Genomic DNA, 27,014 nt, shown 5'->3' on the forward strand with positions numbered 1-27,014 from the left:
GAAGAAGTCTTCCTGTCCCTCTACCTCCACTGCTGCCAAAAAAGTGTTGATAGCATTTGGCCACCAGTGAAGAGTGTGTCTTTAAGGATTTACACACTTCCTTGATAATTGTGCAGCAAAGTGTTGGTGGATGTACCAAATTAGGGCAGGTCTTTTCAAGAATCCTGCATGTTCCACTTCAGTGATTTAAATATCATTTTGAAAATTTCATGACATTTTGCAGGAACCCAAAAGGACATCAGCTCTAAATGCAACTGTGTTTTAGCACACACAAAATAGGTGCAATCCAGTTTCTAGGTGAGGATATTTTTGGTTTTTCATTTTAGAAATAGTTGGTGGTTATTTTTCTGGACAAGTAATGGCCAAAATAATTCATTTTCACTTAAGTAAATAGAATAGAAATCAATTATATCAATATTGGCAATCATGTTCCATATTTTCTCTTAAACATCAAAACTACCAGACTTGTGATAAAATTTCATCCAGTCCTTGGGGGAACAACATTTTTGTGCTTTCCTGATCTGACCTATACACCAATCCAGGTCCAGAGAAATATGGTTGACTCGAAACAATCTACCAAGCCACTCAATTATTATTAAACGGCAATAAAAATCAATGGGTAAGAACTATCGGTCAAAGCTAAGCCACCCACTTTCACAGCTGACCTTTCCAGATCTGTTAATGTTGATTTGCTGCATGAAACAGCACCAATCCTAAATGACAAGAACCCGTGGAGCTGCAGGACCTTCAGTGATGTACTACCATTACGTAGGTAGACCATAAGCAGCCCCAGTCCACATTTCACAACGTTTCCTGCTGTCAGTTTTGTCAAAAAACCCTGAATCTCTCTGATATTTGGCAGCATTCAATACAAACAATTCCAATTCCAACTAAAAACAATCCCCAAAATTATTTAAAAATTGTAACTAATTACAATGACCCAAAAAGCAATTTAAAAACATTCCTAAATTACATTATTTAAAAAACATAAATCCAAATTAGCACAGGTATAGCAGGGATATTCTTTGGTATAAAACAATCAGCAAGTTCAGGACTTGTGTTAGAGTCCCCAGTATATGACACTTATTGGGATTAATATTCAGCACAGAACTGGTGTTTCAGAACAAATTCTAACCAAGAGGGACCAAGTGGAATGGATTTTGGCATACATCCAATGTTGGAATACCTCATACTAACTTTACAGCCTGACCTATTAACATACACAAATTCCTAACTATTATCCAATAATCCAATTCCTCCATCACAATCCCCAAGTGATAGAAGGGTATGGTCAACAGGGAGCAGCCCTGGGAGCCTCTGACCTTCCTGAAAACTGAACAGCTCTTAACAGAATGTACAAACGCTAGGGATGATGAGGGTATTTGCTCCACAAATGGAAGATGCTAGATAACCTAAGGTATGCTTGTGATGAGACTCAGATCATGGAACACATCACATCAACTGTCCATTAGCATCTGTTGCAGCAACCACTTTGTTTCTCCAATTGACATCTCAGACCATTGAATGGATTGGCACTGTGATCAGAGTGTGAGACAGTTCATAGCATACAAAAAAAGGAAGATGACCAGATGGACCTGGTATTGACCCAAGTATTGGGTATGGAGACAAGGATGCACATAGTTCAGGTAACCTTACAAAATCCTCCTCAATTACATCTACGGTCATGTCATAAGTAGAGGAGTTGTATAGTAGTTATATATTCAATATTCATAAATTCTTAACTTCATCTAAGAACCCAGTTCTTCTATCACCATCCCTCAGTACATCATGTCCAAATGATAGAAGTGGTATACAATCAAGAGGGGTGTCCTTGAAAACTGACTTAACAAAGCGATGAAGTAGTTGTCAAAGTGTGCTACCAAGTGCGCTTACTCACCAACAATGTTCACGTCATGTTCAGTTTATAAGCCAATGATCTCAGCCACAGACATCGGTATAGTGTTCCTTAAGGCAGTGTCAGGCCCAACCATCTTCAGCTACTTCATCAATGCACCTTTCTCCATTCATAATGCAAGAAGGAGGAATGTTTGCTGATGTTTGAGCAGAGTTCAGTTCCTTTTGCAACTCCTCAAATAATAAAGCAGTCCATGCCCACATGCAGCAAGACCTAGAAAACACGAGGGGCTTGGGATGATAGATGGCAAGTAATAATTTCCGTCATACAAGCAATGACCATGCCAACAAGAAAGAGTAATCATTTTCCCTTGATATTCAACAGCATTATTGTCACTGAATCCCTTAATATCCTGGGATGTTGCCATTGACAAGAAACAACAGGACCATCCACATAAGTATTGCGGCTGCAAGAGCAGGTCAGAGGATGGATATGCTGCGATGAACAGGTTGACGCAAGCATATAAATTAGGAGCAGGATTAGAAGACTTGGCTCCTCAAACATGCTCTGTATTCAGTAAGATCATGATTGATCGGTTGTGATCTCAACTGCCGCACTCTCTCCACTACTGGTGCACTGTGTGGCAGTCTGCACGAGGTATTATAGCACCTCATCAAGGCTTCTTCAACAATCTCTCAATCCCTCACTAGTACAATCCAGGAGCACGAGGGCTGAAAATATATGGGAATAATGGTACCTCCAAATTACCCTCCCACTCATAAACCATCTCCATTTAGAAATATAGGGCTGATCCTTCATTGTCAATGAAGGAAAGCTAAAATTCCCTGATTAACGGTACCTTCAACAACAGTTCAGCAGGATAGCTCCTCACCACCTATGATGGCCAATGAAAGCTAGCCTTGCCAATGATGACTATATCCTGTCTGTGAAATAAAAGGCATAACAGCACTACAAAATTATAGTGAGCTTGATTAATAATTCAGGAAACATGAATTCAAATCTGACCAAGGCAAGTTAACAATTTGAATTTAGTTAAAAACCAGTAAAAAATGTTCAAAAAGTCATCAAATATTTATCTCAGTTATTTCATGTTTCCTCATGAATAGGAGGCATTAATTTGGCCCATTGAGTCTGTGCTGGCTCTCAGATCAAACTCATTAATCCCATTCTCTCACTTACTTCCCTGTAATTTATTGTCTCTCTGATGCCCATAAGCAACTGTCCAATTCTCCTATCACCCACCTGCACTGTCTTTGGCATATGCGAAGCAACCAGAGCACCTGGGGAAACCCATGTGGTCACAAGGAGAATGTGCAAATTTCATACAGAAAGCACCACAGGGTGGGATTGAATCTGGGTCACTGGAGCTTTGAGGCAGCAGAACTATCTGCTGCAACAAAAGTGCCACACCTCAAATGGTTCACGGATGTCCTCAGGGATGTACGCTGTCATCCTTCTGGTCTTTAATGTCATCGCTGTGTTGTGACTCTCACAGCTAGGTACAATGGAATTCAGGGATCAGGATAAAATGGCTGTCTTGCTGTGATGCCTTCATACCAAGAATTAGCTTTTAAAAAGTAACATTTACAAATTGCAAGGCTCTAATTACTAAAATAATGTTAAATGATTTTAACTCCAACTATGGCACAGGGGAATCAGTTTTACTTTGTACTGTTGCTGCTGTTAGTGAAAATGAAGTTTATACCCTAAAACAGTCCTCAACTTAGCAGTGGAATGAAGTGGACCAAGACTTAATGGAAGGGATACAAATTTATAATTTCAAAACTCAACCTGGAATGCAAACTGGAACTCCTCTTCACCAACATGAAACGTGCAAGATAACGTTTTCTGGCTTATATTCTCAAAGGTATTATCTACTGATTTTCCTCAGACAAGCAGAATTTGTAGGCACCTTACAAATATGCTACTAAATGCACTGACCATATGGATTTTAATAACTCCAAAACAGACAGCTGTTATATCGTTGTATGAATGAATTGGATTGTTAAAGGTGCACGTAAAGCATTCGCACTCACTGTACCACATCATTCACTGGTGCATGATATTCTGTGAGTAAATACAGATTGTATCACTCAGCAGCACCTGGCTGGTAAACTGAAAAACAAACCAGATGTAACCTACACATTTGAGTCTCAAAGTGTAATTAGGAAACAGAACTCTGGGAACAATATATAACATGGTGACAATGGTCTTGTGACTAAAATTCCTTATCACATGAAACAATGTGAATGCTGGATTGAATACTGGATTTCACTTTCAAAAAATTTAATAATAACCAGGAGGTTTGTACTGCAATGTGTAAAAGCTGGCTGTAATGACTGCACAGTTCTAACCCATGATGAACTGGGAGGCTGATAGCATTATGGAGATGTTTCCAAAGTATAAGCAAAAACATAAACTGAAAAGTTTTCTGAAGGGCACCAGTCAGCTACATCTTCTTGGGGACAGGAAGAAAAGGGTTGAATCAGAGAATAAAGTATTGACAAGATCTCTCAAAAATTCAGCATGTACTTCAAGCTGAAATTGAATCATTGAATCTGCAGAAATGAGTTCCAAACCCTGAGGCGAACCTTTTACCAATTCCCTTGCAAAGCTTAGAAACACAGCCAGAAGTGCAAATTCAAGGAAATAAATGAAAGATTAGTGGACTAATTCATTTGGAGCTCAACTGACTCGAATACGTAGAAAGCTTTAATTGGGAAGGAAGAGCGCACTCTATAACATAGGCCATTTACTGTATAGGAAATCACAACTAGATAAAGGAAGACAACCAACCTTCAGATTAGTCCCAGCAAAGGAAGCAGGGTTGACACAGTTAAATAACAGACAAGAAAGAATGGAAAACAAGAGTGAAAGGGTATCTATGTAGGAGCTATGTACAAAGTTCACACACCAAAAGATCACCGTCACTTTTTCAAGGACAATTAAAGACGGAATATAAATGCTGGTCTTGCCAGCAATGAAAGCAAAAAAACTACAGATGCTGGAAATCTGAACTAAAAGTAGAACTTTATTTCAATGAAGGATGTTCAACATAAAATGTTAACTGCTTCTCTTTCCACAGATGCTGCCTGACCTAGTAGGTGTCTGCAGCATTTTCAGTTTTTATTATCGAACTGGTATGTTTTGTATGTGAGAAGTGCATAAGAACACAACAAAAAGAGAAATGATGGCAACTGACACACCACTAAGACCATGGCACATCAAAGCAACAGATTTGTTCACATGCAACCAAGAATGGGATCTCATATTAGTAGACTACTACACTGAGTTCCCATTCATCGGAAGGTTGAAAGACTTGATAATGAAAACAGCAATTAGAATCCTGTCCGTTGTATACCATTCCAAAGGATTCCCTAGAAGCTGATGTGCAATAAACAACCCCATTTCATCTTTACACAATTTAGAACTATTGAGCAATGCAGGTTCACTGTTGCGACTTCATTCTCACTCTGTCTGAGAGAATGTAATTTCGTAGACAGACATGTCTAAACAATCAAGGGGACCCTTATCAAATGCAGAGAGACTAAGGAAGACCCAAGCCTTTTCTTACTGTCACTCTGGGCTACATGACTAAAGATTGACATGAAAATGCTAGTCTGGCTACAGAATGGCAGATTATATATCATCCACAAGACTAAGTGGTAGTATGACCATGATCTACTGATACTCAAGTACTAAGAGGCCAGTAGTAAAACAACACAAAATCATGATCCTAGTTGTTGAGAAGGCAAGCAGATTATTAACACCTGGAACTCAGTTAAAGTCTATTTGTAAGATTAACATCCCAAGGTTATACATTCTTGAGACTAAGACAGGTCAGCAAATAGATGAAAGAGTCCATTTCCAGCCTGCACCAGAAATCATAAAAATGATCAGCAGTAGCACCAGCAGCACTAATAACACCAGGGGCAGCACCAGCATCATTGAGAGTAATTTCTATAACAGGAAACGCACAATGCTTCATCTCATTGCAGAGAAAGATGATGAAAAGAAGACACATCATGCTACCCATGTGACATAGTGAATTATGCATTAAGGCACACAACAAATAATAATTGTTTGTTTAAATATATCATCTGAGTTGAAAGTTTTAAGAAATCAGACTGAGAAAAAAGGATGTTAATGGTCTTGCAGGGATGAATAGGGAATCTATATTGCTATCGGCACAAGTATACAATTTGCACTTGATTATACTACTTCACTTGCTAGAGTACTTTATTCTGCGCACAAAACACCCATCATTTACTTATCAGCTAAAACTACAGGTAACCCACCATTAGCCACCGGGTGAGAGTCTTAAAATGTAATTTAAAAAATAGGGTTCTGGGAACAACAATATGTAACACAATGATCTGAATTGAATGCATCGCTGCAGAGCAGACAGAACAACTTAAACTGAAGCAAATCCAAAATATGGAGCACTAATTTCCAAATATGTGCAATGAATTCTGCAATTAATCCATTTAATTCATGAGGTGGCTCCAAGACCATTCTCATCCTTACTGATGAGACCCAGCACGCGAGTGCTAAAGACAAAGTAGAAACATTCAGAACCATTTTCAGCCAGACTTGCTTGATGGATGGATGATACGTCTGAGCCTCCTCCTGAATTCAAACCATCAGAAGGAGCTAGTGTTCAACAATTTGAATTTACGACACAAGAAATCAGGAAATGGCTGACAGCACTAGATACAGAATAAGGCAATGGGACCAAACGACAACATGGCCATAGTACCGAAGAATAACTGCCTAGAAATAGCTGCATCTCTCGTCAAGCCATTGCAGTAAAGTTACAACAGTGGCATCGACCAATAGTATCTAGGCACATGAATGATGGAAATGGAGGGCTATGCAGGAGGTAAGGGCGGGATAGATCTTAGAGCAGGGATAAAATGTCAGTACAACATCATGGGCCAAAGGGCCTAGATTGTGCTGTACTGTTCTATTGTTCTACCCGACAATGTGGAAAGTTTTCCCAGAAATGCGAAATGTCCTATTCATGAAAAGCAGGACAAATCCTATCTGGTTAATTGCCATTCCACCTTCCCCCTGCCTAATCAGTATATCGTTAATCATCAAAGTGATGGAAAGTTCTATCAAGTAGTACTTACCCTCCTTGGCCAAACATGGATCAAAGAGCGGAATTCCAGTGGAGCAGGGAGACTGACTGCCCTGACATCAATGCAGCATTTGACATGAAACTTTGGTAAAAACTGAAGTCAATGAATCAAAGTGGAAAATACTCCAATAGCTGGAGTCAAAGGAAGAAGACTGTTGAAGATCAATCATCCCAGCCTGAGGATTTTGCTGTAAGAGTTCCATCTTCAGCTGCTTCATCAATCTCCATCATAAGATCAGAAGTAGGGCTGTTCAATTCTATTTCCAACTCTTCAGTGACTGAATCAGTCCACCAAAACCTACACAGCCTTCAGGCATGGGCTCATAAGTGGCAAGTAACAAACATGCTACATAAATGCCAGGCATGACCATTTCCAACAGACGAGAAACTAACCAGCTACCTTTACCATGTTACCCATCACTGAATCACCCACCATCAACATCCTATGGAGATGGAGGAACGGTGGAGGAGGGGGTCACCACAATATAAACCCAACTGGACTAGCCACATATGTACTGTATCTACCACAAGTTAGGGACTGGGTATCCAGCAGTGAATAACTCACCTCCTGCCACCCTAAAGCCATTCCATTATCTACAAGGCAAGACTGAAATGGAATATCCTCCACTTGTATGGAAGAGCACAGCTCCAACAACACTGAAGAAGCTCAACAGCATCCACAACAAATTAGTCTGCTTGATTTTTACACATTCATAACCCAAACATTCAGTGCCTCCATCACCGGGTCCACCTTCTCAAGAGCAACTCTGTATGGCTATTTAATGCTGGCCTTGTCAATGATGTCTAGATCCTGATAAGTGTATAAATTAAAACAAAGCTGAATCTCTGTGACAAGGATATTTAAGTGCACAATAGTTAAAATGGATGAAGGGGTTTACCTACTCTTTCCCACCCTAACAGAAACAATATACTGGGTGGAGCAGCCCAAGTTACAAGAGGCTATGCACAGTAATTTTTTTAAACTTTATTTTAGTTTCCTTTTGGATCAGGACAAGCTGGAGTGCTTTTATCAGGGAAATGTTCTAATGTAACTCCAGCAACAACCTCTTTTGCACAAATTTTAATTGCCAAGCAGGCTGTATTGGGAGAAGTTTTTGGGAGATTCACAGACATCAAATTAATTGTGGCGAGTCATTGTATCCTTGAGATCAACACATCAGGTTGCTGCTCTGTTTTCCTGCCAGATAATTAACAAAGATTCTTGCATTTATATTTGACACAAAAAGAGCATAATCAGCTCCTGGGGAAGGAAGCCTGCGTTTTTAAATTCTGCACATTTTCGCTTCTCAACTTCGGGCCAAGGTTTATCAATAAAATGTTCAATCTCTTTATTAATGCTGTAAAAGAGGAATTAGTTTAGGTTCTTTTCTACATTAAGCAGATTGTTAAAACGTAGGTTCTCTTCACAGAAAAGTTTATCCCGTTGCAATTTACATTTACTTTATCGTATATTGATTACAATTCCAAACAAATAAAAAGCATACCTTTCCACCAAAAATACTGCATCTTTTTCAGACCACAACTCCAAAATGCTATTTTAATTTTAATACATTTTGAATAGTTGCTGAAAGGAGGAAACTATTGTCTGATGGTTCAAACAAAATCAGAAAAATTATTTATACTAAGAATTAGGCACTATGGATCATTTTACCCATTAAGAAAAAAAAGAAAATTTGAATTTACCTGCAAACACAAGATAGGCATATTTTAATTATTTTGAAATGCCACAAGTATGTTTATGTATTTGTCAGTATCACCTCTGCTTATTTCTATGCTTACCCATTTCTTCATGAATATTATTGTTAAAAAGCTTAGCACATTAAACTGGTAATTCCACAGAAACTAATTCATTAACTGGCAAGTATGGAGCAAAATAAGGAAATCAATAGAAAAATTCATGTCTAGTTTCTAGATAGATTTTAAAGCAAACAGCAACCTGAAATATTAGGATGCAGTGAGGAGCCTTCATGGGTGAAATGGTCAGAGGCAGACTGTGATGAAGACTTCTTTGCCAGATCCTGCTGTTTCTGTTGTTCAGCCTTCAAAAGCTCAGCTGCTGTAGTCGTTTACTGACTAAACTTACCCAGATGATCGACTGGACTGAGCTCTTAGTTCTGACACAGACAGAAACAGTTAATGACAGAAGCAAAAGGAAAGTTAGATGTAAGAAAAAGTCAAAACAAAAGGAAAACAAAACAGTTCATTGGTATTTAAACATTTATAGTAAAAGATAAAGATCAGAAAGAATATCAGTGACCCTCCATTGTGAATTATACGTGAAACTTAAAGATAAAGTGATGCCCTTTAATTTAGGATGACTGGAGCTTTCTTATTGCTGAGCAATAATAACAGAGGGCATATTAGAATCCTGAACCTAAAGAAATATAAATAACTAGTAGATTCCCATTGTGTTGATATCTGTTACATTTGCTGTCTTGATGATTTTGCTTGTGGGTTATTACAATAGAAAATTTGATTAAGAATGTTGATGTAAAATGATGACAGAAAGTTGGACAGCTGATGCTTACAAAGAAAAACAAATAAAGATATGTGTCTTGCCAAAAAATTAACCATTCTGATTTTTCCACATCTAGCAAGAAATTAGTCAGTTATCTTTACAGAATTCAATCAACTGTCTCTGGTGGCACTTTCTATTTTTAACATTAACTAATCATTGGAAAATGCAACCCACAAGATTGCTCCATGCACCTGACATCTCATTACTAAATTGCATCATCTCTGGATCATCTCCAACTTGCCAAGCTGCTTGGTCAGCCATTGTCCAGTACTGAATAGCCAAAAATCTCCTCCAACTAAACGCTAGAAATTTCAAATCTATTGATTTCAATCCTTGCCACAAATTCTGTTTCCTAAACACTTGACCCCATTCATCATCCTAACTATCATCAAGGCTGAACCAGATTTAACTCGAAGATGAGCTTTCATATCTTCTTCGCAAATACCACCTAATTCCATCTCCATAAACAGCCATAGACCTTGCCTCAGTTCCGTCACTAAAGCTCTCATACATTCCTGCATTACATTTAATCTCGACTATTCCAGTGCTCTTCTGGTCAGTCCTCTTACTTTGTATGTTTTGTAAGCTTGTGGTCATCAAAGTCTGGAATTATTCTTAATAGGCATGAACATGGTTCATCACTTCTTAATTAGAATTCAAAACCCAGTCCAATTTGGCATAACCATTAGTAACTTTTAGATAACTTCTCACCAGTTAAATTGATCTCATATCAAAAGTAGAATTCTTGCAGTTCCTCAAGTTAAGCTCCATCTTTCAAAGGTTTTCCCATTAATCTTTCCTCATTTTAAGCTTCTTGCTCTCATCCAGATAATTTACCATGCTTCCTAATTTAAGTGTAATCTGCACACTTGGGTGAGACTTCAGTACAGACCGCTGGGTCTATCCCTAATTACATTCTACACAACCTCCTCCTCATCCCCACAACCCACATCAAATATCAACTTTCAAGTATGTGCACTTTTTTTGGTAATAATCACTTCTGTAGAACCTTATGATTTTTTTGAATTAAATCTATACAGCCATCACCCACAAACACACCATATCTGACATGATAATGGTCTCAGAAAACTGAACTACAGCAGTCAGACGTAACATGGCCATCATAAATCCATGGTCTTTTGGATCAACTGATACTGTCAAGTGCTTCAATACTGTTTTCTTTGATGGGATTCCAATATCTCCATCACAACTGGTGGAAAAACTGGACAGTCTGTAATTAACTGGTTTCCTCCTTTCCCCCCTTGGAATGCCATTTGCAACTTTCCTGGCTGAAGGCATAATTACCAAACTTAAAGAGCTATGGCAAATGGTGGCAACTGCTTCTGCAACAACTGATTCGTTTTAGTAATATGCTTTTATAAATGTGGATCAATGAATAATTAATTAGCAGGATCCAGGAACTTTTTGGAAATTCACTACCATGTCTTTCTGTGTGATCTCTGTGTTTTAGTTGTTCTGTGTCTTCTTGACAGTTAGGCCGAAGCTCATCTGAAGTAATGTCTACATTATGCAGATATGGCAGGTTATCATACAAATTAGTTAACTTGGCTGCAAACATTGTTGAATACATTCCTCTATCTGAAAATAAACTAAGCCAACTTTCTCTGCTTACATTACATCAGCTCATAGCCAGGTACTGGCAGCTACCATTTCCACACCTATGTCTATAGCAGCAAAACCTTCTACCAATGCAGAATGATTAAGGTACTGAAACAAAACCATTCACAAAAGGCAGCAGCCATCAGCCTACAAGGTAAATATACAAATTTAGGAAGTAGAATACATACAATACACACTATGCCAAGGAAGAGGTATGGGTATAAAAGACGCACCAAGCATGTACATACACTGCATAGTTATAATTAGGACTGCTTAGAAGGCATATTTTATATAAATTATGTAGACAATACCAAAATTAAGATACAGAGCAGAAAATTCAGATTTATGGTTAATTATCCAATAAGCATTATGCAAAAGCTAAAGTAGTACAAGGAAGCTTACTCAAAGATAATTTAGTTAAAATAAAGCAACAGTTATCAATCTGTAAGTCAGCAGACAGATGTGCCATATTGCATTCACAGAACATCTTTCAGTTTAGAAATACTCAACAAATTTCCTTAGCTACAAGCTCCGAGCCAGATTGCAGCATATGTCGAATACATGGAAGGATTTCCTCATGTGAAAAATAACAATCTATACTTAATTTTGTTAAAATCAAATGGCATTTTATCTAGATTCATACCCATTTAACTTTTGAAACTAACTACCAGTTTATAGTTATTAGCAAAATTCTTTTGAATGTGACCACCTGAATATTAATCCAATAAATCTTTCATATGATTATACATATCATAGACAGATTCATGCTGCTGTTTTGTCTAAAAATGATTATTATAATGACTGGTCTACTGTATTAGCTAACAAAGGGGAATTTGCACAGAGGAAAGACAGAAGCCTGGAATTCCTTACATACTGTGAGGACTGGTTAATTGAATGTTCACAAGTCTGTACAAATCTGATTAGCAACCCCAATGAAGAGAAAGTTGGGGTCTGCTTCCCATACCTAGGATGGGTGGTGACCTTGGGTGATGGGAGTGGGGCACTAGGAGAAGGAGGGGCATGGTAAGCACTCCAGTTACTCTTAGCCTATAAGCAAAGTTACGAAGGTGCATCTCCTCTTCACAGCTGTCCTTACCAAGACCGAGGAAACCTGCAAGCACGGTTAAATCAGGAGTTACCTGCCTCAGTAAAGTCCTTAAGTTACAAACCTACCACCAGAGTGTATCCTAATTTGATTAAAAATGGAGGTGAATAGTCAGAGCTGGGATCCAGAGGCACTCATGATTTTGCTCAATTTAATCCTCACAGCATCCAGTCTCATTAGATTACTTTTGCCAAATTTCCACTTTACTTTCAAGAGGCAGAAAAGAGTTAAGAGAAATATTTTGTTACACTTACTGTGAGCATGAAATTTGATGTTAGGAGAATTAGCTTCACCCTATGATCTGCAACTAATTCATCTATTCTGTGGGCTGCTGATCACAAGAAGGCAAAATGGCATTTTGATTATTTTTCAAAAAATGCTTTTTATTCTCTTGATGTTCCATATTTGTAACTGAACTAGATATGAAACTTGAAGCCACAATAAATTCCCTTATGACCCTCACTTGGTAGATTGGAGTAAAGCTTTATTCACAACATAGATTGCTAAACATCTAATTGTGAATCGCTATAGAGTGCCAATGCAGCACTTCATTACTTTTACAAGCAGTACACTGCACTTTGAGGTTTGATTTGAAATGTAATCTGAATGGTATTCATTGAACCTAATACAAAAGAGGAATCCAATGCCACTGACGGGTTAAGACATCCTTCCTTTCTCAGATATTATGTTCATTTTGGGGAAATGTTAAGTGGGAAGCCAATTCAAATTGAAGCTAAAATTTCATAGTTCTTGGAAAAATAGTTGGAATCCAATTTAAGCAAAACGTGGTCTAAACTATACTGAGCATTTACAGGCATGGTGTTTTCTTACCTGATTGTGGAGGGTTGTCTGCTGATTGAGGTGGGCGCTTGTGTTCACCATCAGGTGAAGACAGGAGAGAAGTGGAACAGGAACCAGCAGTTGAGGATGATGTTGATGGAGCCTGAGCTGAAACTGTGGATGATGATGAAGACTGTGGCAGCTGATCAGCTGGAGAATCAACCTCCATGGTACCTTCTCCAGTTTCTTCTTGAGCAGTTGGCATGTTTGAGTCTGTTGCTTCTGACCTAACAATGTTTCCTGCAATAAGAAGGTAATAAAATAAAATATTGGCTGTTGATTATACACATATGCAATAAATTATCACTTCTGACTGCATGTGAGGCAGGTAAAGTTTTAATAAGTTGAAAATGTTTAAGGAATTACACTTAGAGCCACAGAGTCATATAGCTTAGAAATAGGCCCTTCGGCCCAACAGGTCCATGCCAACCAAGATGCCCATCCAAGCTAGTCCTATTTGCCTAGTGTTTGGCCCATAACCTTCTAAACCTTTCTTATCCATGTACCTGTCCAACTGTCTTTTATAAGTTGACTGCCTCAACCACTTCCTCAGGTAGCTCATTCCACATACGTACCACCCTCTGTGTAAACAAAGTTGCCCCTCAAGTTCCTACTAAATCTTACCCCCTCACTTTAAACCTATGCCCTCTAGTCCTTGATTCCCCAACCCTGGGGGAAAAAAAGCTGAGTGCATTCACCCTTTCTATGCCTCTCATGATTTTATATACCTCTATAAGAGCACCTCTCAGTCTCTTACACTCCAAGGGAAAAATGTCCTAACCTCATCAACCTCTCTCCATAACTCAGTACTTTGAGGCCTGGCAACATCCTTGTAAATCTTTTCTGCACCTTTTCCAGCTTAATGACATCCTTCCTATATCAGAGTGACCAAAATTGAACACAATACTCCAAGTGCAGCATCACCAGCATCTTGTGCAACTGTACCATGACCTCCCAACTTCTATACTCAGCGCCCTGACTGATGAAGGCCAGTGTGCCAAAAGCTTTCTTCACTACCCTGTCTACCTGTGACTCCACTTTTAGGGAATCATGTACCTGAACTCCAAGGTCCCTCTGCTCTACAACACTCCCCGGGGCCCTACAATTCACTGTGAAAATCCTACCTTGATTTGACTTACCAAAATGCAACACCTCGCACTTATCTGAATTAAACTCCATTTGCCATTCCTTGGCCCACTTACTCAGCTGATCAAGATTCCCTGTAATCTTTGATAATCTTCTTCACTGTCCACTATACCACCTATTTTAGTTCATCTGCAAACTTACTAACCATGCCCTGTACATTCTTATCCAAGTTGTTGATAGAGATGACAAACAACAATGGGCCCAGCACTGCTGACCCCTGAGGCACACCTCTAATCATGTATCTCCAGTCTGAAGGAAGACTTTTTGAAGGAAGATTTCCACATATTTGACTTTGATGAGAATAGATAAATTAGTGTTACAAAAGTCCTGTTATCTGAGCTCTGGTTTGGAAAACAGATGAAAAGTAAATTAGATAAAATATCCCTTGTGATAGCTTTACAGAGGCACAAATAGTTTCAGTACCTGTTCTATGTGGAATTAAACGTACAGTAAATTATTAGTTCTTAATCCCACAGAATCAGCAATAAATTCATTAAGATCGCTAATTTTAAGTATTTACCTTTTATTTCTTAGTTTTTAAACTAATAGAGCACAAAAAAAATGGCTGTCCAGGAAGAATAAAGAATGACATACTGCCCCACTTTTGTTGGCACCTACCAACCACTATTTTATCTTGGGAGCTGGCTCTGGTATCAAACATAGCTCCCAAGAGCATGCAGGTGACTTAAGTAAGAAATAGAAGTTGGGTTCTATGAAGTACTTACATCCCTGGTGCAACATAACCTTGATATCAGATCTGCACTCAGGTGACTAGTCGACTGAACAAAGTTTCATGGAACTGATTTCACAAACTGAGTGCCTTAATTGGATGCACTATTTAAAAGGGACATACAGCTGCAAGCACAGGGTTCAGTGCACTAAAAAAATTCATGGATTAATGAATTTTCTGGAAGATTACTTCTAATTTTATTTCTGACTTGCTCATTCTGACTACTTGTCATTGGCGTCTTTTTTTGCTACTTCGTTTTGGATGCAGAAGCATCTGGAAGAGCAGCAGCATCAGATGAAGCAAAAGATGTGTCTGTTCAAAGTGAAGCAGCCTGTTCATTGAAAACATCATTCAAACTGGCATCAAGGGCATAACACTCCAATGATTGGAATAGATTTGTACAATAAATGGTAGTTGTGTTTTTGGAGGTTAATCATCCCAGCTATCACATTGCAAGAGTTTTTCAGGGTAGTGTCTTGGACCTACCCACCTTCAGCTGCTTTATCAGTGACCTTCCTTCCAACATAAAGTCAGAAGTGAGGATGCTTGCTGGAGACTGCACAATATTCTATTCCATCTCAACCTCAGCAAATCGACTAGTCCATGGCTGCATACTACAAGACCTGTACAACATTTAATTTTGGACTGGTAACTAGTAGGTAACATTGGCATTGCTAAAATGCCTGGCAAGGATTATGTCCAATTAGACACGGTCCAACTTTATATCTTTGAAATTCACTGTCAATACTCTCGCCAAGTTCCCCACCATCGGCATCCTGGAAGATATCACTGAACAGAAACTCAACAGGACCAGCTTAATGAACACTGCGGCTAAAAGTGCTGGTCAGATACTGGATATCTTGTAGTAGGTGACTCCACCTGGCATCCCAAAGCTCTTCCACCGTCTACAAGGCACAAGTCAGGGGTGTGATGGAATACTTGCCATTCCCCTGGAAGAGAGCAGCTCCAACCTCTCTCAAGAATCTCAATACCATCCAGGAAAAAGCAGCCTGCTTAATTGGCACCCCATCAACAACCCTAAGACCTCTCATTCATTCCCTCCACCTCTACCACACAGTGGCTGGCGTGTACACATCATTTTCAAAAATGTACTACATTTATTCAACTTGTCTATTTCCACAGCACCTCCTAAACCTGCAAGTTCTCCTACCAAGGAACTTGTTAGAAACACCACCACCAGCATGCCTCCTTCCACCTTCCTTCCTTGGAAATATATTGTTGTTTCTTCTTCAATACTGTGTCCAGACCTTGGAACTTTCTTCCCTGACTGCAGAATGAGAGTCCCTTCACCAGAAGGAATGCAGCAGTTTAAGGTAGCCACTCTTGACCACCTTCAAGAACAGTTGGGAATGGCAATAAACACTGACCTTTACAGCAATGCCCAGATTCCGAAAAATGAATAACTAAATCAAAAACAGGGTCTGTCAACAGAGAGTTACCTCTGAGGAGCAATGGATCAAAAGATTATGCTTCATCAGACAAACTACTGATGATCAATGTAACTTGCTGCAGCAGATCCTAATGATTACTAGTTTAGGGGACCATGGATTGACACTGGTCATCAATAATTACCAACATTCCTAATTATTTTGCTCAAGCTCCCATGCTGCTGTTGGGGATACCTTTTTCTCCTAGTACAATTTCATGGTCGGGTCAAACTACCTTTCCTGTGGATGACATCGGCTAGGATGGGAGAACATTGAGATATGAAAGCATGACAAGCTTCCATTAGCTTAGAGTTACTATAAACCCTACTCCTGTAATCTTCAAAGCATTTGACAATGAGGCAGGAGCTTTGCAAACTTGAAGGGTTTTCATTCCATCAGCTTCCAACTGCTGCACAACCACAATGTAAAGAAGATTCAAGTCTGTACCAAGTTTTTTGTCAGTTACCACAACTCAATCATCTTGCAACACACATCTATCAGAAAAACGTCAGGGAATGACTGTTAAGGAACAGGGGACATACACCACATACAATCACCTACAACTTCAATAAGCTTGATACAATCACCAAGAGGCAATCACATTTCCATCATTTTATGGAAGCTTGGTCAATTAGAGAGCTCCCTGCAATGTAGCCCAAAGTACACCAGATCATTTTGAATAGTGCATTCTGCACAATCTGATAATACAAAGGTGAGTGCAGTTAGAGGATAAGAGTGACAGGGAACAGAGATGAGGAGTGTAACAATGCATAGGAGCTTGAGGTGCCAGAAAAAAAGAGTTAAAGGAACACACAAAGCAAACTCACTGCCCTACAGTTAAGAGTTGCAGAAAGGCCGTCTATATTTAAAGTCCTTTTTACAAATGTCACCACAGATTTAATACTCCATTGAAGAACACTGAAATCAAACAACATCTATATTGATGATATATTGCCAAACTTGCCACGTAAGGTCACTAAATCACCAGATATGCAAAAATAATTACATTATTGCCAATTCATTAATTTCTCAATTCATTTAACACACAAATGATCAACCATACTATTTTTCTTGAGAGGTATTCCACAAAGTGATCCTTCAATGGCTTCAGAAAAACTGGTGGAAGGCTGCTGTTGCTGATGGTGGTATCCCTGTGGCTGGAAATGTCTTGGTTCCCAACTTTCCAAGGGCCTGATTAAAAATGTTTCAGTAACTGTTGAAAAGCATGTCCCAGCTGAGTTTCTGGCACGAGTGTGGTAATGGCTGAGAGACTGTTCTACTGATTTCCCGAGATGGCAATGTAGGGCTGGGTTTCATCACCTTCAGTTACTTTGGGAGAACAGATTGTCGATGATGACTTAAAACCCCTAGCAACCCCCAAAATTCACACATTGCACAGTTTTCAAAACTAAAACAAATAGTTACAATTAATTTATTCTGAAGCTGAAATTTACACATTGCAGAGAAAGTTTCATGTACTACATTATTTTAAACATCAGCAAACAAATTCTACAGAAAAGATATTCCATCATCTCTTAAGCATTCAACCAAACTTCTCATTATAACTATCATAGCCTAGATTGGCACTGGTTTCAAATTTAAAATTCACACCTATGTGGCTTTATCTTTCCCTTTAATCTCCTGTGTCTTGAACTCTCCAGATCAGACTATTTCTGCATCCCTCTCCCTCATCTCATTACTGGCATCTATCTATGGCTTCATCGGGTCAGGCCCTATTATTTAATTTTCTTCCTAATGCTCACTACCTGTCCTTGTACCCATCCTATTCTGAAGCAAATGCTTTGTCAACAAAACTGTTATTTTCTCTTTGGCTTTTTAATTCCTAGGTAAACCTCTGTAAAATTCTTGAGTCTGCTTTACTGTGTTACAGAAACTGTATAATCACAAGAACTAATAATTTTGTTTGATTGTTTACATTTGTTAAAGGTGAGATCCAGATGAACATGAGGATAACACTAAATTAGACCCTTAATTGTACCACAACTCAGTACAAATTATAACCAGAAAAAAAATGTTACATGAAACAAGCTTTCTTTAGAAAAAGGATCCCAAAAATTAACTTTCATAATTTCAGTTAGATCACAAGAGTACCCATCTCCTCCTTTCTGCAAATTCTTCACAACTCTCAGTATAAACATTATAATGGAGTGTTTTAAATATTACACAAAGGAAGCACAAAAACAAAATGTTCCCTTTCGAACATGTTTAAATCATCATATCTATGGTATTTTAATTTCTTTCTAATCTTAATTAGGTGATTGCAGTGTTTGAGAAGGATGATTATCTTCTGCAGCCTGTGAGGGTTTGACTCCTTGTTTACCCTTGCAATAGTCAAAGCAAATATCTTTTGAAGGTTTGTTTGTTCCAATGAGTAATTATTTTATTTTGGCCATTACAAATTCTTCTTTCAGGTTTTTGTTCAAGTTCTTACAGCATGAACAAAATTTTGTTTGAATAAAATCTACGATTACAAAATGAGATAGCAGTTTGTAAAATATGCCAGTAAATGGCTACTTTTCAATTATATATAGTTAGCAGCAATGCGCAATAATGTACATACGCGTATTTAGTGACTATGGCGATGTACCTCGGGATCTTGATCTTCCCCTTCCTCTTAAGTTGCTTTGGGCATTTTCACTAGCTTCTTCAAACCACCTGGATAACATATCTGACATGCGTTGCATGAGTGACACATTAGGACTTTGTTCTCCTGAAACATTGAAGAAAGATATTTGTGGATATTTTCTTTGTAAGCATATGAAATTGGATTTATCTGTTTTTGGTCTGCTAAAACATCAATACATTTGGTGGCAGCGCCAAATTGAATTTTCCTCAAAAAAAGCAAAATTGATCAAAAGTATGTAATAGCATGGATCAACAAAGAGGAGCTAAAGCATCAGCTGCATAGTTCCTAACACAGCTGTTGCCACCTTGCAATGCAACAATCAGAGATAGGCATCAGTTCTTAAAGACACACTTCCCACTGCAGCTTGAGAGCAGTAATAAAAGTATGCCTTGCCAGGCTTCTGGGGAGATCGAGAGTGCTCCACAATTTAAACGTAGGCAGTTTACTCTCCTATTCAAGCAAAAGTGAAAGTTGTTACATGAATAGGGCACTTAACTGAATGACTTACCACTTACCATTCATGATTTACTATTTTTGTATTGTTTGATTCTGCTTTGTTATAAACAATTTTCAAGACATTAGCATTGATCAAATACACACATTAATTTAGGGAATGTAATATTCTCCAGCATGCACACTAATGTGATACAGGTGTAGCAGTGGCTGGCGTTCCTGCATACTCAGTGAAGGAAATCAGCCCCTCTCCTCAGAAGGGCCATAGCTAAAGCACCCTCAAATAAATGGCTTCACTCAAAAATGTTCAGGCTGCTCCAAATTTGTTGCAGCTGAAAATATCTGCAAGTCTGACTCTAATGAGTAATTATTATAACTCACTAGTAATTAATGATCCTTTTAAATAGCACTCATTCAGGGCTTAATTCTGCATCTAAGACCAGATTTCCACTGCATGGGCCGCACTGTGTAGCAATTACATGAATGTGAGGTTTCAATTGTGTGTAGTTTGAACATTGACAGCAACCCTGTGGGCCTCTGGGTGTGTTTGGGGGGAGGAGGGTGTAGTTTCCAATTTTACCCTCTTCCCTTCCCTGTTCTTGGAACTTGTTGTGCATCAGAGGTATAAGTATCTGACTACAGATGAACTAAGGTAATTCCCAACAGTTTGTAGAAATTGTGTGATCAAGATGATTCAATCAAAGCGCCATGATCAAGCCACCAGCAATGCTTCCAACCAATGTTGAGAACCACATTTTTCTCTCCACTTTCCAAAAATCAGACCCTTAATTCAACTGCAGCAGAAACTATGGGGAAAACTGTAACTACTCCAACTGAGCCAGTAACAAGCAGCAAGCAGCAAGAAACTTGGTGGTCATTTTTCAATGAAGCATTCTTTGAAGTTTTTAATTTGAGGGCCATATTTTTGCATAGGGGATATATTGTCCACAGTTCAGGAAGATGAAAACATGACTTCTGAGAGTTGGATTTGATATATTTGCCCAAGGAAGTGATTCCTGTACAATTTAAACATATTTTACCCTCATCCTTTGGCTTCAGGGCATTAGTCCAAGAAAATACATCTCCTTGTGCATGTTTTACATCCTTAAATTTGTGTTTACCAGCTCGATATTAGGCCAAATCTTACTGGCAGTTCTGAAGGGAACCTTGGCATCTCACCATTTGAACTGTAGTTGTTCCAGGACTAACGTACATAGAGAGCGAGTCCAAGACGTAATGAAAAATTCGAAGGAGCCAAACCCATCACAGTGCTCCATACCAATACTAATACCAATAGGTTCTACATGAAGTTCAGCGGTGGAGCTCACACTTGCTGCACTTCCCCAACACCGCGGGGGGGGGGGGGGGCGGCGATAAACACTACCTCTCAGATCTGGGAGTGCCTTTCAGTCCTGCCACTGGACCCTGATTCCAAAGGGGTATCTAGGCCTGCAGATTAAGAGGTGCTTTAGTCTAGTCTAGTGTTTTGAATTATTAATTAAAATGTTTAATAATTGTTTTAAATATTTACATCAATTTCAATAGTCATCAGAACATTCCTGCACACCAGAAACATTTAAAAACTTTAAAATCCAAAACAGCTCTGGCAGAATACTAAGCTCTCACTCAAACTTAGTCTTCCGTCAAAGACTGTCAAGGCAAGTTCTGAAGCAGAACCTCTGCACTGTGCAATTCAGGGCCTAGTAACTGTCTGGACCTTGCCACCTGACACAAGAGTTGGTGAATCAGCAAAACCAGCTGACCATATTTGACATATGTAAGTGCAGGCATGAGGGTCCTGCAGGCAGTAGCTCCGATAGGGTGTCTATTAACGTTTGGACCATTGTGTTTCAGTATGGGAAGCTGCAAGTGAGAAAGCAAAATTGGTACATCCTGATTGTATGTATATTGTTATAATCTTCTTTTCCTATTTCATTCTACATTAAAGCTGATCTCAACAGAGTAAATGGTATCTCATCTGTAGGTGGTGCTGTCACCACAAATGTTAAATCATTTAATGTGATCATCAGTTTTAAATATTGTGATTAACGTGGACCAAAGGATGGAATTGTGCCATGCATTTCCTGCAGAACAATTTATGACTTACTAAAAGGTATGGAAGGACAAATGTGTCATTTCAGATTCTCAGAAGTCATGTTTTCAACTTTTCCTACTCCAGAGAATTTCCCCTTTGTGTCACTACTGCTAGGTCCTTTTAGTTAAATGCTGCTGTGGCTTCTGCCGCTGGCTGACCACTTATCCATCTGCCTTACTAGCTCCTGCACTCCCCTCAAATGTCCCCTAATGTTGAGGCCCAGTTCCTTCTTGTCACTGACCCCTCCCCAATAATCCTATGGTAGCCAAAAATAAAAACTTCTTTGTTCTCTATGTCCTCTTCCTAGCCAAGGAGTCCTTCAATGGCTCCAGTCTTAATTTCCCTTGCACCTCTCGGCCACTGAAGTATTAGGAAAATAGTTGGGCTGTTGAGTGATGAGACTTGTCCTTGACAGACTGGGTTTCAAGGAAAGGCGAATGAAAATTAGGCTCTTTAGTTTGGAAGAAACAACTGAGAGAAGACATTATAAAAGTTACAAGTTAAATAAATTGCATATGTAACACAGAAGCAGGTCAAGGAAAACTAGATTAAAATTACTGAAGTCAGTTGTGAACAGTTTTTGGAACTGTACTTCAGTTAGAGTTATTCATAGTCCAGTGAAACGATACAAGCATGGAAAAGATTAACTAAAATGAAACAAATGGTCTTCACTAATCTTGCAATATTTAACAAACAAAACATTTTTTAGATTTTCATACTGTTCCTTTAAAATTCTCTTTTGTATAGTTATCCATGGATAAAAAGCTGTGTTAAACTCTCTGCCTCTCTTTTGGAAGAGGACAAACTGTGAGTTAGCATCTCTTCTTGAGAGAACTATATGTTAGCACATAACCTCTTTGTCTGGGCACAATGTGTAAAAGATGTATTACAAGGAAATGCAACAATTTAGAGTCTTACAAAAAATTTGTAAACCATTCAAGCATAGTAAATGTAGGCAGAAATGTAATATAAATGACCAATGTAATTACAAGCTTGTAATCCACTTCCAAATTTTGCTAGTTTGTGTAAATCCACACATTTTGCTGCAACACGGCATCAAATTGAATTCAATCTCTTTTGCTTTCTATTAATTTAATAGAATACAACTTTTTGGAAGTCTGATGGTTTCAGCCTTCTAATCCAGTATTTGGTTCAAAGGAAGTGAATTTCTATAACTATGCAAAAGTGCAGTTGCAATTAAAATGCACGATTAGTGCATGTGATCAATAATAAATTTCTATCCTAATTTATTTGCAGCAAATACATTTATATTTAACATAAAAAGCACTCACCATCACGTTCTCGCTCACTCTCTGGTCTAGCCCTTGGCCCAGTATCAGACCAATCCCCTCGAAGCCTGAGTCGTTTAACAGGTGGTTGCCGGATCTAGATATGAATATAAGAAATCAGGATGAAAATGAAAGCATTATTTCACAATTAAAGATGAAACATTATTTCAAAACTAGACTATTAACCTGCAACATCTTTGCCTAACATCTGCAGTGTGCAGTTAGCACCTAAGACACAATAACATTCAAATATGCATAAATGGTTCTTTCACATAATTTTAAATGTTGGAAGTAAAATCTACATGAAACACTAATTTTGGATGTTCTGTTTCTATATTGGGACTCATTGCCCCTTTCTGCTATACATTAAAATAACATAACTTTGATAAATGACAGAAAGAAAAGCAGTTCATTCAGGTTTGTTTTGCAATATCCATAAGATTTATTTGTAACTTTATCACTAAGAAAGCATCTCTCACATCACCTTAGACATTCAATTTTATTAGAAGAAAATGTGCTCAGAAATTCAACTCTGAAAGATTGATGCTTTTTAAAGCGTTATACAAATGAAAAATAGTTATTTTTCAGTGTAAAACACAGTAACAACCATTACCAACTTTTTCACATTACTCTAGAAATCTCTTCAGGTGTTTCATGATATCATTCCCTGTGTGATATTCCTCTGGAGTTTGCTGGAGAACATAGACCATATTGGCAGGGGAGGATTTGATGAAGGGGGAGAGAAAAGGGGAGGGGGAAAGGGCAATTATTGGGCAATGCAAGGACAACACTAGCACAGCAGCAGATTGGAACACTTGCCAAATTACTTTGTTTCAGCCATGGCAAACATTTCTCCCACTCATGATCTCAAATTTCCCCCAACATGACAGCCACAATCTAGTACTGATCTCTGGCCCAAGTGGCCAATTCTGCTTCAATTAAACAACCAGCAACTAATCGCAGCTGCTCCAATAACACCCATAACAAACTCCCAATAGACAACATGCCCCTTCAAAGTACTAAGCTGGAACCTTTACCCAATCCCATCACCTCCTTCCCTCAATAGGTCTGTCCAATTTCCATTCAGTTTCTGTCATCAAGAAGTGCTGAAGAATGGACCTTCCTCAGTGTATGTCCATGTAATGGCAGATCCTGACTATCATTTTATCTCTCTACCTCCTGGCCCTCAGCCAGCCACAAAGAGCCAAAAAGTCACATTCAGAGATCAGCAAGAACTACAAATATTGAAGGGGAAGGAGAGAAAAGATCCATGGTGTGGGTTGGGGTTTGTACTGGAAGGCTTACGTCAATGGGAGATAGCGGCTTGTAGGGGTGTTTGATTGTGGGACAGATGGAAGATCTTAAGTCAGGTACAGCAGGTCAGTGGAAAGGTACCCTATGGGCACTTTACTCCTGGTCCATATGGTAGCCCCGGTTTCTTTGTAACAGCCCAATTTTCAGCGGCGCAGGAAACCTGGTCAACCATTAGTCTTTTGTTCTGGGGGCTGGGGAGGTTATTAAAAATTCTCTTCCTGAAATTTCTGGGTCAGCAAGAGAGGATATATGCATTCTCACTGAATAACAGTAAATAAACATGTGAAAGACATGTGTGGCATAAAAACAATGAAAAATGTATAAAACAGGGAAATTAAAAACCATCTGGATTTAGATGCTTATTCATAGTTTACTGCACAATCTTGGGTGATAAACTTTCATTAAAAATTGGTTTATAGAATAACTGTTGGAAATATTGCAAGAAATGCTTTTCTTAGAAACACTACAAGATTATACTGTCATTTAACAGATGGAAGAATTTCACTCATAGTGCTTCTTTGCATCTTTATTAACTGGAAGGCAAAATTCTAGTCACGTACACAAATGTGCCATAAAGCTTCTACTGTCAGTGAATGTGAAAGTAATTGATGACAGCTAACGGGAACAGTCAATTTTATTTAATTATAAATTTAATGGTGGCACAGCAGGCTATCAACTTTAAAAGAACTAGATGTAGAAGTTTAAATGCCAAAGTTTAAGCTGTGCACACAACTAATGAAGTGAGGCAGTCCATTTCTTAATATCATCTGTAAATTTCGATAAAATGGGCAATATTATAGATCAAAAGATCACATCAAATACACAATATAACCAACATATGACAGTCATTAAAAAAGTTTAATCACATTGGGGCTTTTAAGAGATTGGTTTCTTCTATTACTTCCAATAGCTGTTCTATAAACAGAGTCTGAACCAATAATCATGTGCTGTTGGTGTTCCTGGAAATAAATTCACCTTGGTAAACAAGCATTAGGCATTTTGCAAACACAGCTGCCTAACTTAGTCTTCGCAAGGTCACGCACTATCAAGGGAATTCTGATAGAAGACTATAATGCATTCAATTTTAGTCTGTTAAAAATACTGATAAATATGGCTTCTAACAAACATTTTAATTTTAACACCTTTCTGTTACAAGTACCACATTGCATTAGACATATTTTTCTTGCAGTTTTTCAGGATCTTGGCACCAATGGTAAGGCCAGCATTTATTGTCCATTTCTAATTGCCCTTAAGAAGATGGTGTGAATGATACATGCCACTTAGCAGCCCACGCCTGAGTGAAACCATACTGCATGCAGATATAGACAGCTTCATTTGCTGAGGAGTGTGAATGGAATCGAACATTGTGCAATCGTCACCAAACATCCCCACTTCTTATTCGGGCATAAAGCTAAGTCATTGGCAAAGCACCTGAAGATGGCTGGGCCTAGCACACTGCCATGAGGACAGTAGGGACGTCCTGTGCTGCAAAGACTAACCAACATCCATAACCTTTTGGCAAGGTATGATACTAACCAAAGGAATGCTTTCCCACTGATGTCCAGTGACTTCAATGTTACCAGGCTTCCTTTATGTCGCACTCATTCATATACTACCTTGATGGCAAGGGCAATCACTCTCATCTCACCTCTGGACTTCAGCTCTTTGGTCCCTGTTTGTACCAAGGCTGCGATGAGTTCTGGAGCTGAGGGGGCCTGGCAAAATGCAAACCAAGCATTGGTGTGTAGGTTATCAGTCATTAAGTAGGTTATTGGTATGAAAGTTGATTACAACTTCCATACTTTGCTGATATTACAAGTAAACTGATTGGGTGATTATTAGCTGTATTGGATTTGTCCTACTTTTTTTTTAAAAACAGGACATATCTGGGCTACTTTATACACTTTGGGTAGATGTCAGTGTTGTAACTAATAGCATGGCCAGATATATCGCTAGTTCTGGAGTGCAGTTCTTCAGTATTACAGTCAGGATGTTGCCTGGTCCAATAGCCTTTGCTGTGTCCAGTGCTCTAAACTGTTTCTTGGTGTCATTTGGATTGAATGGAAATAGCTGAATATTGGCTTCTGTGATGGCAGAGATTATAGAATAAAGCCGAGAGGAACCTCACCACTTTTGGTTGAAAATGGTGCAGCGTGTAAGACAATGTCAGCAGAAACAAATGGTTTTCTGGAGATCTGGATGCTATACCATATCATCATCCTGACAAAATCTGGTTTATGGTTTGATTCAATAAATCACTTTGGTTTGTGGATACAGGTACTCATAAACAGAGAGAGCAGCATTTTCTCTAAAACCTCCAGGTATGGTCCAGTAAAAAAAAAGTTTAGTTTCAATTGTGTTGCTGACTAATTCAGCAATGCCAGTGAACAAGACTTTGGCTTTGCTTTCACTGGCCCACGATGGGCTCCATTCAAATATGTCTGGTTTTAGATTTCAGTCCTCATATTTCAAAAAAACTGTTGGTGCACAGAAGGTAGAGTTAAATTAAATAGCTTCTATGCAGGAAACTCCTTTTTCCTGCAAAATCATACCAAGTAGTATTCCAGTAGTTGCTCAAGCTTTGGTCCAACCAATGAAATGGTTAAAATGTTGAAAAAAAAGTTTTTTCTTGTTTTTGATTATACTTCATGGAAAGTTGAATTGGAAATCTGCCATGAACTAACACAATTTGGCAATGTTTTAAAACATTATTTTCTTGTTAAGAGTTTGCTTTAAAAACATTTTAGATAATTTTATGAGTAATAAATA

General features: G+C 38.5%; 1 protein-coding gene across 4 annotated transcripts in view; it reads right to left on the reverse strand.

Moving 5' to 3' along the window:
- Nucleotides 1-27,014, reverse strand: part of dcaf6 (ddb1 and cul4 associated factor 6) — a 119,788-nt gene that overhangs the window by 61,363 nt on the left and 31,411 nt on the right. For all 4 annotated transcript variants that reach the window (XR_007956136.1, XM_052013316.1, XM_052013315.1 and 1 more), the window contains exons 8-10: nucleotides 22,935-23,028; nucleotides 19,056-19,178; nucleotides 13,115-13,363 (exon numbers count right to left, since the gene is read on the reverse strand). Coding sequence is in view for 3 of the 4 variants with exons in the window: in XM_052013316.1 (XP_051869276.1) it covers nucleotides 13,115-13,363; nucleotides 19,056-19,178; nucleotides 22,935-23,028 (466 nt within the window). In the remaining variant the exon portion in view is untranslated. The remainder of the gene's footprint in view (nucleotides 1-13,114; nucleotides 13,364-19,055; nucleotides 19,179-22,934; nucleotides 23,029-27,014) is intronic.

This window comes from Pristis pectinata, chromosome 4 (genome assembly GCF_009764475.1).
Source record: "Pristis pectinata isolate sPriPec2 chromosome 4, sPriPec2.1.pri, whole genome shotgun sequence".
NCBI classification, from domain to species: domain Eukaryota; kingdom Metazoa; phylum Chordata; class Chondrichthyes; order Rhinopristiformes; family Pristidae; genus Pristis; species Pristis pectinata.